The sequence below is a fragment of the Fundulus heteroclitus genome, chromosome 7 (assembly GCF_011125445.2).
Source record: "Fundulus heteroclitus isolate FHET01 chromosome 7, MU-UCD_Fhet_4.1, whole genome shotgun sequence".
Lineage (NCBI taxonomy): Eukaryota > Metazoa > Chordata > Actinopteri > Cyprinodontiformes > Fundulidae > Fundulus > Fundulus heteroclitus.
The window spans coordinates 33548666-33564377 of record NC_046367.1 but is presented as its reverse complement, the minus strand read 5'-3'; the positions used below and the strand labels follow the sequence as shown (position 1 = coordinate 33564377).

The 15712-nt window shown below is 39.4% G+C and overlaps 1 protein-coding gene across 1 annotated transcript in view; it reads left to right on the top strand.

Moving 5' to 3' along the window:
* Positions 1 to 7184: 7184 nt before the first annotated feature.
* Positions 7185 to 15712, top strand: part of LOC105936162 (general transcription factor IIF subunit 2) — an 80303-nt gene continuing 71775 nt past the window's right edge. Inside the window, exons 1-5 of the mRNA XM_012876845.3 lie at positions 7185 to 7289; positions 7373 to 7490; positions 7749 to 7822; positions 7970 to 7988; positions 10412 to 10556. Of these exons, the coding sequence (XP_012732299.2) occupies positions 7425 to 7490; positions 7749 to 7822; positions 7970 to 7988; positions 10412 to 10556 (304 nt within the window). The 5' untranslated portion in view covers positions 7185 to 7289; positions 7373 to 7424. The remainder of the gene's footprint in view (positions 7290 to 7372; positions 7491 to 7748; positions 7823 to 7969; positions 7989 to 10411; positions 10557 to 15712) is intronic.

The window sequence follows — 15712 nt, the reverse complement described above, 5'->3', positions numbered from 1 at the left end:
TCACGTATAGCGATGTCTAACGATGATCTTTGAGACTGTAGTTCCAGACTAGGCTGTCATTCCTTGCTGTCTTTGCAGATGATCTTAGGATCATCTAGTTTTCTTTTCCAAGATCTTTTGGCTTCCTACCTGTGCCAGGGTTGTCCTGCGCTGTGTGACGCCAGGTCCTGCCACCTAGAAATGCTTATTTAGTTAACCTTTATTGTACAATTTGCTGTACAATCAGCAGTTACACACAGAAGAAAAACAAACATAACAACCTCATTAACCACAATCCTAGTTTTCTTTAAGTAGCTGGTATAATTGAGGACACTAAGGCAGTTAAGAGGGATGCCAGAGATGTCTTTATCAACGCCCTGCAGACAGTTCTTATTTTTGACTAAAAGTGATCCCTGCCAACTGATAAGAGGAAAGGTAATACTTGATGCGACAAGACATCAAGTATGTCACACAAACTGGACTGTCACACAAACTGGACTGACATTAAAAGTGTGACGTTTCTAATAAGTTATTATGCAGGTGTGTTATATTTTTATTTTTTTTTTGCCAATGACATTACCAAAACTGAATTTATTCTCAAAAGGTTCCAAAAATAAGTTAAAGAACAAAACAACTGGACTTTTTTTTTCCGAAGTTTGAAGTCGTTTCGCTTCCTATCCAGAAAGCTTTCTCAATTCAAATGTGTGGAGTAGTGTGGAGTTCCAAGCTTTTTCTAAGCAATTTCTTATACTCCTCCAAGGGTGTCCTTCCCAATGCAATATGCTGGTGAAGATTCTTAGTCGTCCAGGTCATGATCATTCCAAAAAAAAAGTTCAAAAAAGTGTTTTGTTTTTTAACTTTTTTTGGAATGATCATGACCTGGACGACTGAGAATTCAGCATTCTCAAAAGGTATTCCCAGCTTGAATGTTTGGTGGTTGATCACTACCGGAGGGACAGAGACTTTTACCAAAGTCATAACAGATTTAGTTTGTCTAATTTTAATTTCATGTTTAAAAAGGAAGGTTTGTAACATTTAAAACTTTTACCACCAGGTCATGTGGCGCCCCCTGTAATGGCTCTGGCTGTCATTTTTGTATTAAGTGGGGAGAGGACGCAACCTTGGGGACACATATAGACAGAAAAAGAGGCTCTAATACGAAACCATCTGACCTGTCATATCCTCACAATCCTTCTTTGCTGTGAAAACCTTTTAATCCTTTTCCTTTTTGTGAGCATCAATGCCTTTTTTTTTTTTAGATTAAACCAATTTCTAGGGAGGTTCTTTGTTTTGTCAAAGTGCCTTCTCAGTTTTAACCCTGGCTGAAATTGTTATAAAGTGTGTAAATTGGGAGGTTTACACAATTTTAAAGCTAATTGTAACTTAAACCTAAACCTAAAATGTCTGTGCGTTACAACAATTTATTGCCAACAATCAGTTCTTCGTGGGATTTCTTTTTATTAGGTACCGTTATTGTCACTAATATTTCATGCTTACCAAAGAAAACAGGTTTGTTTAAAAATTACCTGACTTGGAAAGAAAAATCTGGGAAAAATCTTGGAAAATAAAACTAACCACATTTCTTAGATGTGCAGATAACTCTGTCCTCAGCGGCACATAAAGAGAACATAAACTACTTTCAATGTTCTCTCTTCAGCTGATCTCTTTGTTTTTGTTTTTTTCTTTAAACATATTTTTGCAGGACTGGTTAAGACAGGACTATCATGTTTGAGTTGTGGCGAAGAACTGCATGCAGGGAGGTAGCTGGCAACAGGGAAGGGAAACAAACCGTAAAACAGAAAGGACCAAACAAGGGAGGGGAACAATCCATCAGGAAATCCATACAGAGGGTGTGGAGGACCACCGTGAACCACAGAATAATCTATATGCTGGAGATTACTAGATGCAAAACAGAGGAGTGAAACAAACAAGCTGCAGCTGTGAGGGTGGAGGAGCTGAGGGGACTAATGAGTCGAAACGCCGAACTTCAGTGAATCAGAGCACAAGGAAACACAGGAGGGGAGAACCGGATATAACACAAACCACCATGTACACCACGTATACTACTGAAACTACAAATTCAACGCAAAAAAGATTAAAAACAAAAAAAAAGAGCAGACTCAGAGCTCCGAACTCACTGCTGTTCATTGTTGGTGCAACAATGTAATCTATTTCAGTTTCAAAAACAAACTCGACAGAAGAAAGTTCATGCATTTGGCCAAAATAGACTAGTCTAGAAAGTACAAAAAGTGTAAAAGGAAAAGAAAATGTTACTTTCAGCAAGAACTGAGTCTCCTTCCAGCGGCACATAGCTGAACAACGTCCAAATAGAGGCACCAGGAGGCCTTCTAGTGCAGTTTCAACCCTGGTCTTCAGGGCACCCTGAGTTAAATCATCACGCTACTTAAGCAACGTTTCTATATCTTCTTTCTAACTTGGTGTGCAACTTTCTTCATCCCTTTTTCATGTGGGTTTTTTCTTTGGGCTTCATCGTCCTGATTTGGTTTGTCGTATAAGTTCCTCTGGAGGTTTGCAGTTTTCCATCCATCCTACCTGTCTGCATCAGGTTTATCCCAGAAGCAATACAAGAGTAGTTTTCACCCATATTAAGTTAAATAATGCATTATTACTATGGTTATGTGATGAATATAACAACTGCGTAGAAAGAGTCCAAACACAGCCTTGTTGGTCAAAGTGGTTTACTCAGTATGCTAATGAAGCTTCCTGCTTTTATCTTTTGTTTCCCGTTTTGCAGAGATGCAGAAATTTGCAGCAATTACATACAAACCACACTCACATTATTGGTGTTAATGATCTTGAAGCTAATCTTGATTTATTCCTGTATTGGAATGATGAGCACAGATGAGATGATATGGATCTGTTTTTTAAAAAAATGCTTTAGATTACATGCAACTGGAGGTCACCTTCAATGCAGCTTCTGCAGGACCAAGTTAGCTGTAAACATTACTAGTCTACATTAAAACATTAATTTATTTGTATTGTGTTAAAAACTAAGCTCTCAAAAATCCTCCCAGTATAATCAAACACACACTTTGAATAAAGGCAGATAAAAATGAAATACAGTAAAGGTGTTGGAAGGTACTTTAAGTTACTTTAAGTGCAATTAGAGGGAGAAGGGGTATGAAAAATAAGTTTTACTTCTTCATTCCCCTTTTCAGACAGCTTACATTAATCAATAATCAATGTCAGATATCAGGGTAAATACACTTACAAGTTTATTTAGAGGATAATTTAGTTTATCTCATTTCTATTTATGTTCAAATGATTTAATTGAATTGGAATAGAAAATTCAATTTAATGTTTACCAATTACATTCTTATGTGGTACATGGTTGTTTGTTGAAGTATTTCTGAAATTGATTTATTTATTATCATTTGTTAAATTTGTTAATTGTCTGAAATAAATTCACTCATTCATGTGTTTAAACGCCCTGAACTTTATCACATTTTTGTCACGGCCACAAAGTTCAATGTGTTTTGTTATAATTTCATGTGATAAACCGTCAAGAAGCAGTTAATAATAGGGAATTTGAAGGATATTAAATCATGATTTTAAAAATTTCGATTTTCATAAATCTTTCTTTCTCCTGAAACCCCCAATGAAAATCCAGCACAACTACAGAATAGGACATCTATTGATCTTGCACTCCCCAAATCAGGGTTTTATGGTCAGAAGAGACTAAAACTGGACTTTTGGACTCACATGTGAAATGTTATGTGTGGCAGAACATTAATACTGCACATCAGCATGAACACACCACCCCCTGATGAAACATGGTAGTGGCGGTATCATGCAGCGGGGAGTCGATGGGAAGATTGATGGAGGTAAATTTAGGGCAATCCTAAAAGAAGAGCTGCTAGAGGCAGCAAAGGATTCAGGAACGGGGCATGATCTCAGAAATACAGTTGAATTTGAAAAAAGCCCATTCACGAGCTAGAATGGCTCACTCAAGGTCCCGAGCTGCATACAATTGGCAATTTGGGTCAAGAATAATAAAAAATGTTGTTTGCAGATGTTTCTAATCTAACTTGACTGAGTTTGAGTTTTTTCACAAATATCTATGAAACAATTTACTCTCTGGAAGTGGAAAGTTGGTAGATACATGATCTAAAAAAGATTTGGAGTGGTTGTTTTTTTTTCTATTTTATAAATAAAAGTGCGGCAGGAAAGCAAAAGTAGACAAAAATCTGCATAAGTCCAAATAATTGTACACCCACAGTGTCATATGCAGTGCTTTAAAGAAGTTCTCTAAAGAGCAAAGTGTGGGAAAACAATGAATAATATAAATTCGACGCAGGTCTTCAGCAGCCTTGCAATCATCCTCAAGAGGTTCTTTAGGCTTTAAAGAACAAACCTGAGAGTGAAGCGGTGATTCAGAGCTCTTCGGAGACTTTAGAGAAGCAGAATCAGATTCAAGTTTATTGCCAAGTGGGTTTGCACTTACAAGGAATTTGACTTGGTGTTGATGGTGCAGACAAAACAAAGTATATATATATATATATAGAATCTATACCTATATAGACTGTGCGTTAATGTAACACAGAAGGTTTGGAGATGTTACATTGGTGTAGCTTGTAGGTCCTGAACGGGGGAGGGAGAGAGGCAGTGTCCAGAGTCACAGGCGGCTCTTGGCCTTGTTCATAAGGCTGGTAGCAGATGGGGAAAAAACTGTTCTTGTGGCGTGAGGTTTTGGTCCTGATGGACCGCAGCCTCCTGCCAGAGGGAAGTGACTGAAATAGTCTGTGACTGGGGTGCGAGGGATCAGCCACAATCTTCCTGCATTACTGATTACTGCAACAGTGTTTTCACAGGTCTGCCTAAAAAGTGGATCAGACAGCTGCAGCTGATCCAGAACGCTGCTGCCTGCGTCCTCACTAAGACTAAGAAAGTAGAGCACATCACCCCAGTTCTAAAGTCCTTACACTGGCTCCCTGTATCTCAGAGGATAGACTTTAAAATACTTCTGTTAGTCTATAAATCCCTGAATGGCTTAGCTCCTAAATACATCACAGACTTGTTATTAGTGCATCAACCATCCAGACCACTCAGGTCTTCTGACTCCAGCCTACTCTGCAGAACCAGAACCAGAACTAAACAAGGAGAAGCAGCATTTAGTTCCTATGCTCCACTTATCTGGAACAAACTTCCAGAAAACTGTAAAGGTGCGGAAAGCCTGAGTTCCTTTAAATCAAGATTAAAAACACACTTGTTTAGGATTGCCTTCAACTTTTCTAGTTAACTAAATCACCACTTTTTTGTTCTATTTTCTATCTACATTTCATTCCTACTTATTCTGTTTTAATTTGCTATATTTTAATCATGTAAAGCACTTTGCATTGTCCCTGTACTGAATTGTGCTATATAAATAAATTTGCCTTGCCTTGCCTTGCCTTCCCTGCACGCCTCAGAGTCCTGGAGGTGTACAGGTCCTGGAGAGGCGGAAGATTGCAGCCAATCACCTTCTCTGCAGACCGGATGACACGCTGCAGTCTGCCCTTGTCCTTAGCGGTGGCACCAGCGAACCAGATGGTGATGGAGGAGGTGAGGATGGACTCAATGATGGAGGAGTAGAACTGCACCATCATTGTCCTTGGCAGGTTGAATTTCTTCAGCTGGAGCAGGAAGTACATCCTCTGCTGGGCTTTTTTGGTGAAGGGGTTGATGTTCAGCTCCCACTTTAGGTCCTGGGAGATGATAGTTCCCAGGAAGTGGAAATACTCCACAGTGTCGATGGTGGAGTCACAGAGGGTGATGGGGGTAGCTGGAGCTGAGTTCTTCCTGAAGTCTACAACCATCTCCACTGTTTTTACAGCGTTGAGCTCCAGATTGTTCTACCTACACCAGGTCACCATATGGCCAGCCTCCCACATGTAGGCGGACTCGTCACCATCGGAGATGAGTCCGATGAGAGTAGTGTCGTCCGTGAACTTCAGCAGCTTGACAGACTTGACAGACTTCCTGCAGAGTCCAGGTGCTGGAGGATGTAGTGGAGGGTCAGGTTGACAGCGTCGTCTGCAGACCTGTTGGCTCTGTAGGCAAACTGTAGGGGGTCCAGGAGGGGATCGGTGATTTCTTTCAGGTGTGAAAGCACAAGGCGTTCAAAGGACTTCATAATCACAGAGGTCAGGGCGACGGGTCTAAAGTCATTAAGTCCTGTGCTCCTTGGCTTCTTGGGAACAGGGATGATGTAGAGATGACAAATTGTGATGCACTTCTGTGGCTCAACCTCAAATCTGTTTTATTTTGTTAGCTGTTGGTGTCCAAGTGCTGCACTGTTAATATGATCAAACATTTTAAGATAAGAAAGATCCTTCTACCTTTTAATTAAAATTTTTTTTTGAAACACAAGTGAATGTTAAATGGGAATGGACTTTATGCTTTTACATGGCCAAAACATTAAAAATGTTTACTTGCATGTGTTTATGGGGGACTGAAAATGTCAAAATTAAAAATGAAAGAAGTTTGAATGGCCCAAAAAAATAAACCAATACACACGAAGTGTGCCAATAATTTTAAAAGGATAAATAATTTTCTATTTTTTATATGCCTTTGTTTAAAATGTCCAATTCATTTATTCTACCATATTTTATAATGTAATTGACACATTTTTTTTCTCAATTTCCAACATATTATTTATTTAAGCATATGATTTTAATTTGGCTGTTACATTTTCATGTTTTTCTTACTTGCAAATTTACTTGCAAATGATTTATGTAACTTTTATCTCTGCCTTATATTTTGTTACCTTGTTCCCCCCTCCCCTCCACAGGCCTTTTTATTTCCATGTGTTCTTTTTACATATTTCTGCCTACTTTTTAATTTCTCCTGAAGCATTTCTGTCTCAATATGTAAATAAGGAGGGCTGTCCTTCGTTTGGTCAGCTCCTCTACTATTGGTCAGTCAGAAGGAAGGCGTAGGAGCCGTTCCCACCATAATTATACCTCTAGGGTTCCATTAGTTATTAAACATGTGGTAAAGTAAATAAATGGGATATTTATAAAAATGACTTATCAATAAATAAAAAATAATTTATCTATATATATTTTTTTAGTTAATAGGGACATCTTAAGTGTATTGTTTTATTTGTTGGGCTATTTATATTTTTCTGCTTTTATTTTTAATTCTGTCAGTTTCGGTCCTCCATAGTTTTGGCCTGCAATTGAAACTAAGAAATCTAAGTGTTGTTAAATGTGAAGTTTGTCCTTGATAGTGCTCCAGTTTTCTTCTTTTTTGTCAGTATTTCAAATGGATAAATATATATTCGAGAAGGCCAACGCAAACGTTAAATTGTGAGTTTATTAGTTTATATATATGAGCATCAAACGTGTTTATTTTGAAAATCAGGAAGTTTGATGAGGGTTTTTTTTCACAGGTGGAGCCGCTGTTTCCCGTTTGCTGCGTCGTAAATCCAGTGAGAAACAACAATGTCCGACAAAAAGGAGCTGAATTTAGCTGCAGTCCGGCAGAATAAAGGCGTGTGGCTCGTTAAGGTTCGTTCATGCACACGGTGGGAAATGGTCGGGGTGAAAATAAACACCAAAGTGGTGAAAAATTGACGTTTGCTCAACTATTGGAGCACACAGATCCCTTTCAGCGTTTATTTTCCCTTTTAACCATTTCAAAATAACTTATGACTTATTCTCTTTATTTTAGTTATGTTTTTTGTTTGTTTTTTTGCGTTTAAAACGAGTAACCATTAAACGCTTATTGGAGTGGTCAATTAACGAAAAATGTCCTCCTCTTGTCAGGTTCCCAAGTATTTATCTCAACAATGGGACAAAGCCACAGAAAAGGGAGAAGTTGGAAAGCTCTCAATAGAAAAGTATGTTATATAATTTTTTTTTTATCTGTCACACATGCAGAAATTTTTGCCTTTCATTGTCACAAGCAGCTGTGCAATGGGGCTGATAATTAAATGTGAATTGCTCCACAAATCAGTGATGCACATTATTTTATTGTCTTTTAACAGAAAACAAGGTAAAACAGAGGTGAGACGGCTTCAAATGTTTACCTAATCTTGTCATGACCTCCTGTCTTTGGCTCCCAGCCACATTGCAACCACAAACTTCAATATATTTTTGGTGATAGACCCGCAGCACATAGCCTAGCTGTAAAATGGAAGAAATTTTTACATTTATTTGCAAAACTATCTATCTATCTTTAAAAAAAACATTTACCGGTGTGTATATATATATATATATATATATATATATATATATATATATATATATATATATATATATAAAAATGTGGTATGCATTTGTACTCAGGTTCCCCAAAGATTGCAATGACATACGAAAGCCTTTGGGTAAACCAGCTTGGCTCATTTATTCATTTGCAAAATAGCTTAGGTTCTGCCTGACAAGAACATTCATTTTTAAAGGAGCAATAAGTAAGAAACTTGGTGCAAAATCATTCTCACTTGTTACCCAGGATTGAAGTAACATTCCCTATAAACAATCAGTCCTCTCCATCAACAATGTTTTAGTCAAATATTTCACCTTTCAAACCTAGATGTGAGGTCCAGAACTACTTTGGTTCACAGTGTAGCCCGTGTTTACTTCCTGGTTCCTGAGCCAATCATATCAGAGTTACCAGGGTTCCCAAAAACAGAGCGCAGCATTTGGTATTTTATCTCGGCAAAATAGCAGCAGCCTGCAAACATGGAAGCCAGTAAGAGAAGCGGACCTGTGAAATAAAACAGAATACAACATCATGTACCTGTCCTGTCTAATTTAAATATGGACTTTGACAAAGCCATTCTAAATGCTTTCTAGCTCTGGCTGTATGTTTTGAATTGTTCTACCAGAGTTTCTCGAGTCGTTTCCATTTCTTAAAATGTTTTCTTCCTGGATTTCCCAGTATATTGGGCTTGGGCCACCTTCTCATCCGCTCTGACCAGCTTTCTCTATTCCTGATGAAGATAATCCCCTCAGCATGATGCTGCCACCACCATGCCAGATTGTTGGGATGTTGTGTCCATAGAAATATGCCGGGGTTAGTTTTCTGATACCAAAAACTGAAGTGTTAGTCTCAATAATAATGCCCTTTTGCACGTGTTAGATGTCACCTCTACATGGCTTGTGTCACACCACAAGTAAGATTTCTTTCTTGATGCCCCTCTTCTTTAAGTGGCAGATTACCATGAGTATAAGTAATGGTTGTCATGTTGGCACATCCTTTACTTGAGCTGTGGCTCTATGATTTTATTGGCGGTTGGCAAACAACTTTCCGGTGTGCATTACCGCCACCAACTGGTGAGGAGTGTGGGTCAAAATGGCCATACTCCCAAAGATACTTATATTTATGTATCTATATATCTATAATATTAAATTCACAAATACTAAATCCTCCTAATTATTCCTGTTATTATTAAATATTTAAATAAGTATTGATAAAATTTATTTTTTGACTTTTTCTGCAGAATATCTATTGTATCAAATTTAATTTTCTCCTTATTAAGATCTCTAACCAAAATCCTTCTTTCCTCTTCATATTTCTTACAATACATCACTACATGTTCTACTGTTTCATCTTGTTCACAATATTCACATTTGCCCGACATATGCTTCCCTATTTTGAATAGTGTTTTATTTAATCCTGTGTGTCCAAATCTAAGTCTTGAAATAACTGTTTCCTCTCTTCTGATTCCTTCTGCTATCCTCATTTCTCCGACTTCCCGTTGAATCCTATACAGCCATCTTCCTCTCCTTTCTTCTTCCCATTGTTTTTGCCACCTTTCCTTCATTCTTTGTTTAATGATACTTTTAATTTCTGTCTTACTTAAATTAATCATCATATCAATAGTTCTATTTTTTTGATGCTTCCTTAGCAATCTTATCTGCGATTTCATTTCCATTAATCCCTATATGTGCTGGTACCCAAATACATATAACACTAATACCCATCATTTGAATTTGATATAGAATTTGCTGTATTTCAATTAATATATCTAATCTACTATCTGAAAAATGATTTTGTATACTAAGTAAAGCTGAACTCGAATCTGAACATATAATTGATCTTAGTGGTCCCCTCCGCCGCCTTCACAGAACAGCCTCATTTATACCGAGGCCCAAATTACAAACAGGTGGACTCTATTAACAGATTGACTTCTGGAGGCCAATAAAGTAATAAAACGCACAGAAGCTTGTGGTTGTATTGTGGTGAAATTGAAAGCACACGGGGCGCGAACACTTTTGCACGGCTCTACAGCGTATTGGTTTTCTCTTTCCACTTCACGGCACCTCTTCTCCGTTTTCTCTCTTTCGTGACTCAACTTCCTCGCGAGGAATCAATAACGTTTCGCCGCTTCGTGTCTGACCCGATTAGGCGGAACGATAACCGGTAATATGACTTGTCAATTGTGTATTGATTGAGCCGTTTTGTTGTTCTTTCTCCTCCTTCTCAGGTGCGTTTCAGTCTAAACGAGGAGCTGGCTACCATGGCTGCGGCAGGAGAGAAGGAGGAGTCCCTGCAGCTCCCGAGGGAATATCCCTTCACGATGCACACAGCGAGCGCGCAGACCCTGGCTGTGTTCTGCCAGGGCGACGCAGGTCAGTCCCATACGCGGCTCTGCCTCGTCTCCTTTTGGCCTCCTGACTTTATCGAGCTGGGTAAATGGTGTTTGCAGCACATGGCTGCGGCTGTAGGTGGCCGCAGGGCGCGAACTGAAATAAATGTGCGCTTTTGTTAAGCTGAAAAATGGTCCGCAGGGCCTTGAGATAAACTGCGACGTTGCACAATATTTTCCACATTCAGACGTGCAGCAAGAGGCAAAAGTAGGGTTTTGCTCGGCTTGGATGGTGCGGCACTTCCATTCTTCGAGGCTCTTTCTCATATAAATCTCTGATTGCACTGTAAAATTCATGAGAATGCTCAGAGCAGCTCCTTATTTGTGGAGGACATGTTTGCTGCCAGGCATAATGTGTCATACGTCCTTTCTGAGCCAGAAGGATTTGCATCAGATCAAGTGCTTAAAAATAGCGGCGACTGTGTTGTTGGGGTGATCAGAGAACACGTTGAAACGCTTCGGCTCTGTTTGATTAACAGGAATTATATGTATGATACGTGAAATTGAATTAAAGATTAATGTATTTCTCTAAGTCAGTCATCATTGCAATGAATAAATAAGCAAAAAAAACAAAAATCAAACTGGGTGTTGGAGGGCGGTCCTCTACCTGCCGGGGTGCCAGCGCTCTGTGAGACATGAGTGATTTCCTCTGGTGCGGAAAGAGGCTCTGCATAATTGCCTGAGCTTGGCTCCACAACAGAAAGCGTATTTTGGGCGTTTCCCAAGGCGGGACCGAATTAGTTTAAAGCGCCGCTCCTTTGACTGCGGACCAGAAGTCGGTCCGGAGGGGAGCGTGTGAAAATGGAGCAGTGCAGAGATTTCTGGTACGCTTTAGTTATGGATGCAAGAAGAGGGGACGGCACGTTGCTGCCACAGACCAATGAAGAAACTGTACATTACGGGGGCGTTTGATTACGTTTTTTTTTCTTATGGCGATGCTGCGATGGAACAATCGTTATTTGAAGTCTACTGTCAAAGTTTTTTTTTTTTTTATATTTAAACAATGTTTCTTTTAAAGAGAAAATTAGCCCCAATTAACACAACTGACCACATAGGCTGCTGTATTTAAATCCATGCATTCATGCCTGTTCAATTAATCCATGGACGCCTCAATGTTCTCAAATTACTGTGTAGCTGTTATTATATGGGTTCGTAAACCAGCCTAAATAATAGTAAAAATGTACTTTTCAGGGTTCTTTAGACAGAATTGGTTAGGTTCAAATCCAGAATCTGGATTTATTGTCAAGAAGTATCCATTGTATTCAAATCAAGCCTGAAACCCTTGGTTCTGAAGTAGTTTTCTCAGCTGCCTTTTAAAGACAAAGTATCCCACAGCATGATGCCACTTTCCTCGTGTTTTATTGCGGAGAGGGTGATAAATGTGGCATTTCCCATTTTACAGTAAACACCGGTTTCAGCAAACTGAAACTCTGAAACCAACTGAGCCCAAAGCACATAAAAAAAAAAGTTTTTTTACACAGTAATGGAGCAAAGAAGGACATGTACTATTGTTAATAGGTGACACGTCAGTAAGGTTTTGCATTTCTAGCTGTTGGGTTATAAAGTAGTTTTATTTTCTTTTTCAAAGGGAATACTTAAAACATGTATTAAACCTTTATGGATAAAAGACCCAACTGAGATCAGGACCTCTTTCGAGGCTGACCTGTACAAGATGGGCAGCAGCACGCGTCATAGTGGACAGGACAGACAACTGTAACAAAATAGCCATTAAAATAGACTCAATGAGCAATTTGACAAATAAGTCCAATTATCCAATTATTTTATTATGAGGTTTTTTTTAATAACCTTATAGAGCTGGGTGTGAAACCCCAGTTCTTGACAGCCGATCTCCTGCAACTTTTCTGTGTCTCTGCATCAACACACCTGAGTCAAATAATCAAGTCATTAGCAGAACTCTGGAGAGCTTGACTGCATACTGAGAAGGTAATTCAGCCATTTTATTCGAGTGTGTTGAATCGGGGACACACTTAAAAGTTGCCCCAACTTGGACTGGAGCTTGACACCTGGGTAATAGAGTGAAGGTTTTCTAATTTCCAAACTGTCTGATCAGTGTGAAATGGTCTAGTCCAGAGTTGACCCTTCTGAACATAATGTTTTCAAGCCTGTCCCATTTAAAGTGGTCTTAAGTATCAAAGAAGCATTGAAAATACTGTGTTTGGGCATATAGAACAAAGGTTTCATAAATCTCTGTTTCGAAAAAGCAAAATCACTCCTGGTTTTCCCAGACTGCTTTATTTTCAGAAGAGCAGATGAGCAAAGGGAGTCCATAGTCTTTAGAGAAAAACAAAACAAGACGGTGAATTATTTCTTCACTGAGTCCGAAGCTTTGAATCAGGTGCAAACTTCAGCGTTATCACTCAGAGTCCAGTCCCCCGAGAGCTACGGTCCTTTTACTAACACACCTGAGTCAAATGAACGGCTCCTTACCAGGCCTCTGCAGAGCCCTGTGACATTCTGATGAGGAGATTCAGACATTTTATTCAGGGTCTTGGAGAATAGCTGCAGGATGATGGCGCTCAGGGACTGGACTTCAGTACCTCTGCTGTACGGGTAGATTTCCTGACCCTGTGCACAAACACACTCATGGAATAAACTTGCAAACAAGCAATAGAAAAACACCCTAGGGGGCTGTTGACAGAGAAACAGAACCTTTTTATTTTTTTGGAGGAGTTGTGCCACCCCCTCACAGGAAACCCACCCTGGGTGGAAAGCCATATGGATCGTAAAAATAATAATAATAAAAAAACTCCACGGTGTGCTGGATTGGTTTATTTTTGGACAAACTTGCATGTATTTAGGTAGCCTCGTGAGACCATCCTGATCTCGCGAGTTTTCAAGGTTTCACTCGCAGATCAGTCTGGATACTCTCCGTTGAAGAAAATTTGGAGCCGTTCACCAAACGAACGTCCAATCAGCGTTGGCTTTGAGGCGGGTTGAGGTGTGACGCAACGGGAAGCGCGTCAGTTCAGTCTAAACAACATGGCGGCTTCAGCCGATGAAACTAGCGTTAGCGTGGCTATCGAGCAAGTTTTATCGGAATTACAGAGTATTTCTTTGCTGAGCTAACGAGCCTTTACCTGCAGCAGCAAGAGTAGCTTGGCTTGTGGTTGTGTTTTCGTCGTTGCTCTGTTACGAGCGACGACGAATCTGATTGGTTTATTTGGCCCGTCTATCACCAACATAGGCCAATCAGCTAACCAGTATTTTCGCCCCTTCCCAAAATTACTTCAACGGAAGGTTTCCAGATGGATATGCGGAGCAAATCTATCTGGCGGAGTCAGGTAAGTATTTAGGTGGATCTGACTGGATTTGAGAGGGGATTTGCATTTAGACTTGTTTATTTTTTATTTTAATGCTACTCTGGAATATTTTTGTTGTAAATTAAACTGAACTGAGTTGGGTTGAGCAAGAGGGTCAGAGAGAAGTCCGAGTCTGAGTGGGACAGAAAAACGGGTGAGGAATGAAAGTGGGGTTTAGGGTACGAGAAGAAGTGGGTCGAACAATAGAGATGTCCTCCCTGATGTGCTTGGGTGTGGCTCCTTAACCTTGGTTGCAAAGTAACTTTATAAATTGCTTAGTTTTAATGGCCTTTTTAAAGATACTTTTTATTAGATGTAGTAATTTTGTAATGAAAGATGGAGTCAAGTAAACTGGAAACTCTGAAGAACAACTCTTAAAAAATCCTCTAAATATTATATAACCAGAGATCTGGACCTGCCATTTGCCTCTCTTACTCCACGGGTCTTATATAAGATTGAGGTTGATTTTATGTGATTATTATTATTATTATTATTATTATTCCCTTGAAAGAATCAACAGCCACCCATTTTCCAGATACTAACGTAAAATGTTTTCTTTAAAGAGTTCATGATGCCGTCCACAGCATGACGGGTCCTCCGCCGTTCTTAACGATGGCCGTGAGGTGAATAAACACTAGTCCTCAGATTCAGATTCACTTTATTAGCCATTTGCAGTTTTACCTGCATTGGAAAAAAATTTGCAAGTAGCTCAGAGTGCAAAGTCAACGTAAACACATCAGATTAGTCCTCATCCAGCCGTGCAGTTTGCCCCTTTGTCACATCGTTTATACCCCAGGCTAGCATCTTTAATTGCCAATTGAAAGGTTCTAGATATACAAATCAGCATGAAAGGCACAGATTAAGGTAGCTTTAGCTGTATTTTTTTGTAAGTGCTCATTAACAGTGTCCGATATTGTTATTATTTTAACTATTATTTCTTAATATGGCATATTTTCCCCGTTGAATAAATGTACTAAAATAAATGTACGTTTCAAAATTTTCTATACAAATTATGATGCTACAATGAAAGATTAATTTATTTTCAGTTGGGGTTTTTTAAAGCATTTTTGCCATTTTTAAACCATGCTTCTTTCACCTGTTGACTGTTACTTTCAGAAATCTGAGCCTGAATTGTAATTCATGTTTTTTTTTTTTTTCTTTTTTCCCACTCGTCCTGGTTTATTCTGTCACCGCCCTCGTATACTTTAGATGCTCCCACACTTGCAAGTGCGTTAATACCTCCTACATGTGATAATGGATTTTTCTCTTTTCCAAGGTGCTTTTCTGTTTCTTTGCGCTTTTGTTAGACGCAATTTCAGCGTTGCTCTACATACTGGCGAAATGTGCTGAAATTAACATGGTTTTAGTCTGAAGCAAATCTACGTTAAGCAGTGGGTGGATGAAAGCGTCTCAGGCGGTCGTTGGGTCATAATCTCGTTGGCTCTTAATGTTAAAACAAAGCAGTCAGGAGGCAGAAAATCCTCACAGTTTTTCCCTCGAAGGTGTAACTGCTGCAGATGGAGGGCTTGAAGGGTGAAAGTGCGACGCTGGAAACAAGAAGTGGGATAAAGTCCTCTGAGATGCGGTGGTGTGTAATATGTTATTTACCTGAGCGGCGCTCAGCTGCTCCCCCACTCGCCTACAGGAAGGTGTGCTGGATGGCACCGGTCTCCCACACAGTCCTGCTCTCTGACACACACGGTTTACACAAAAAAAGCAGCTGTCTCACACACCCGTACCTGCTTATTAAGTCGCTTTGAGTTGCCCTTGCACTTTCTATGAATCTTTTCATGGGAAGAGATACAGTTGAAACCGCACT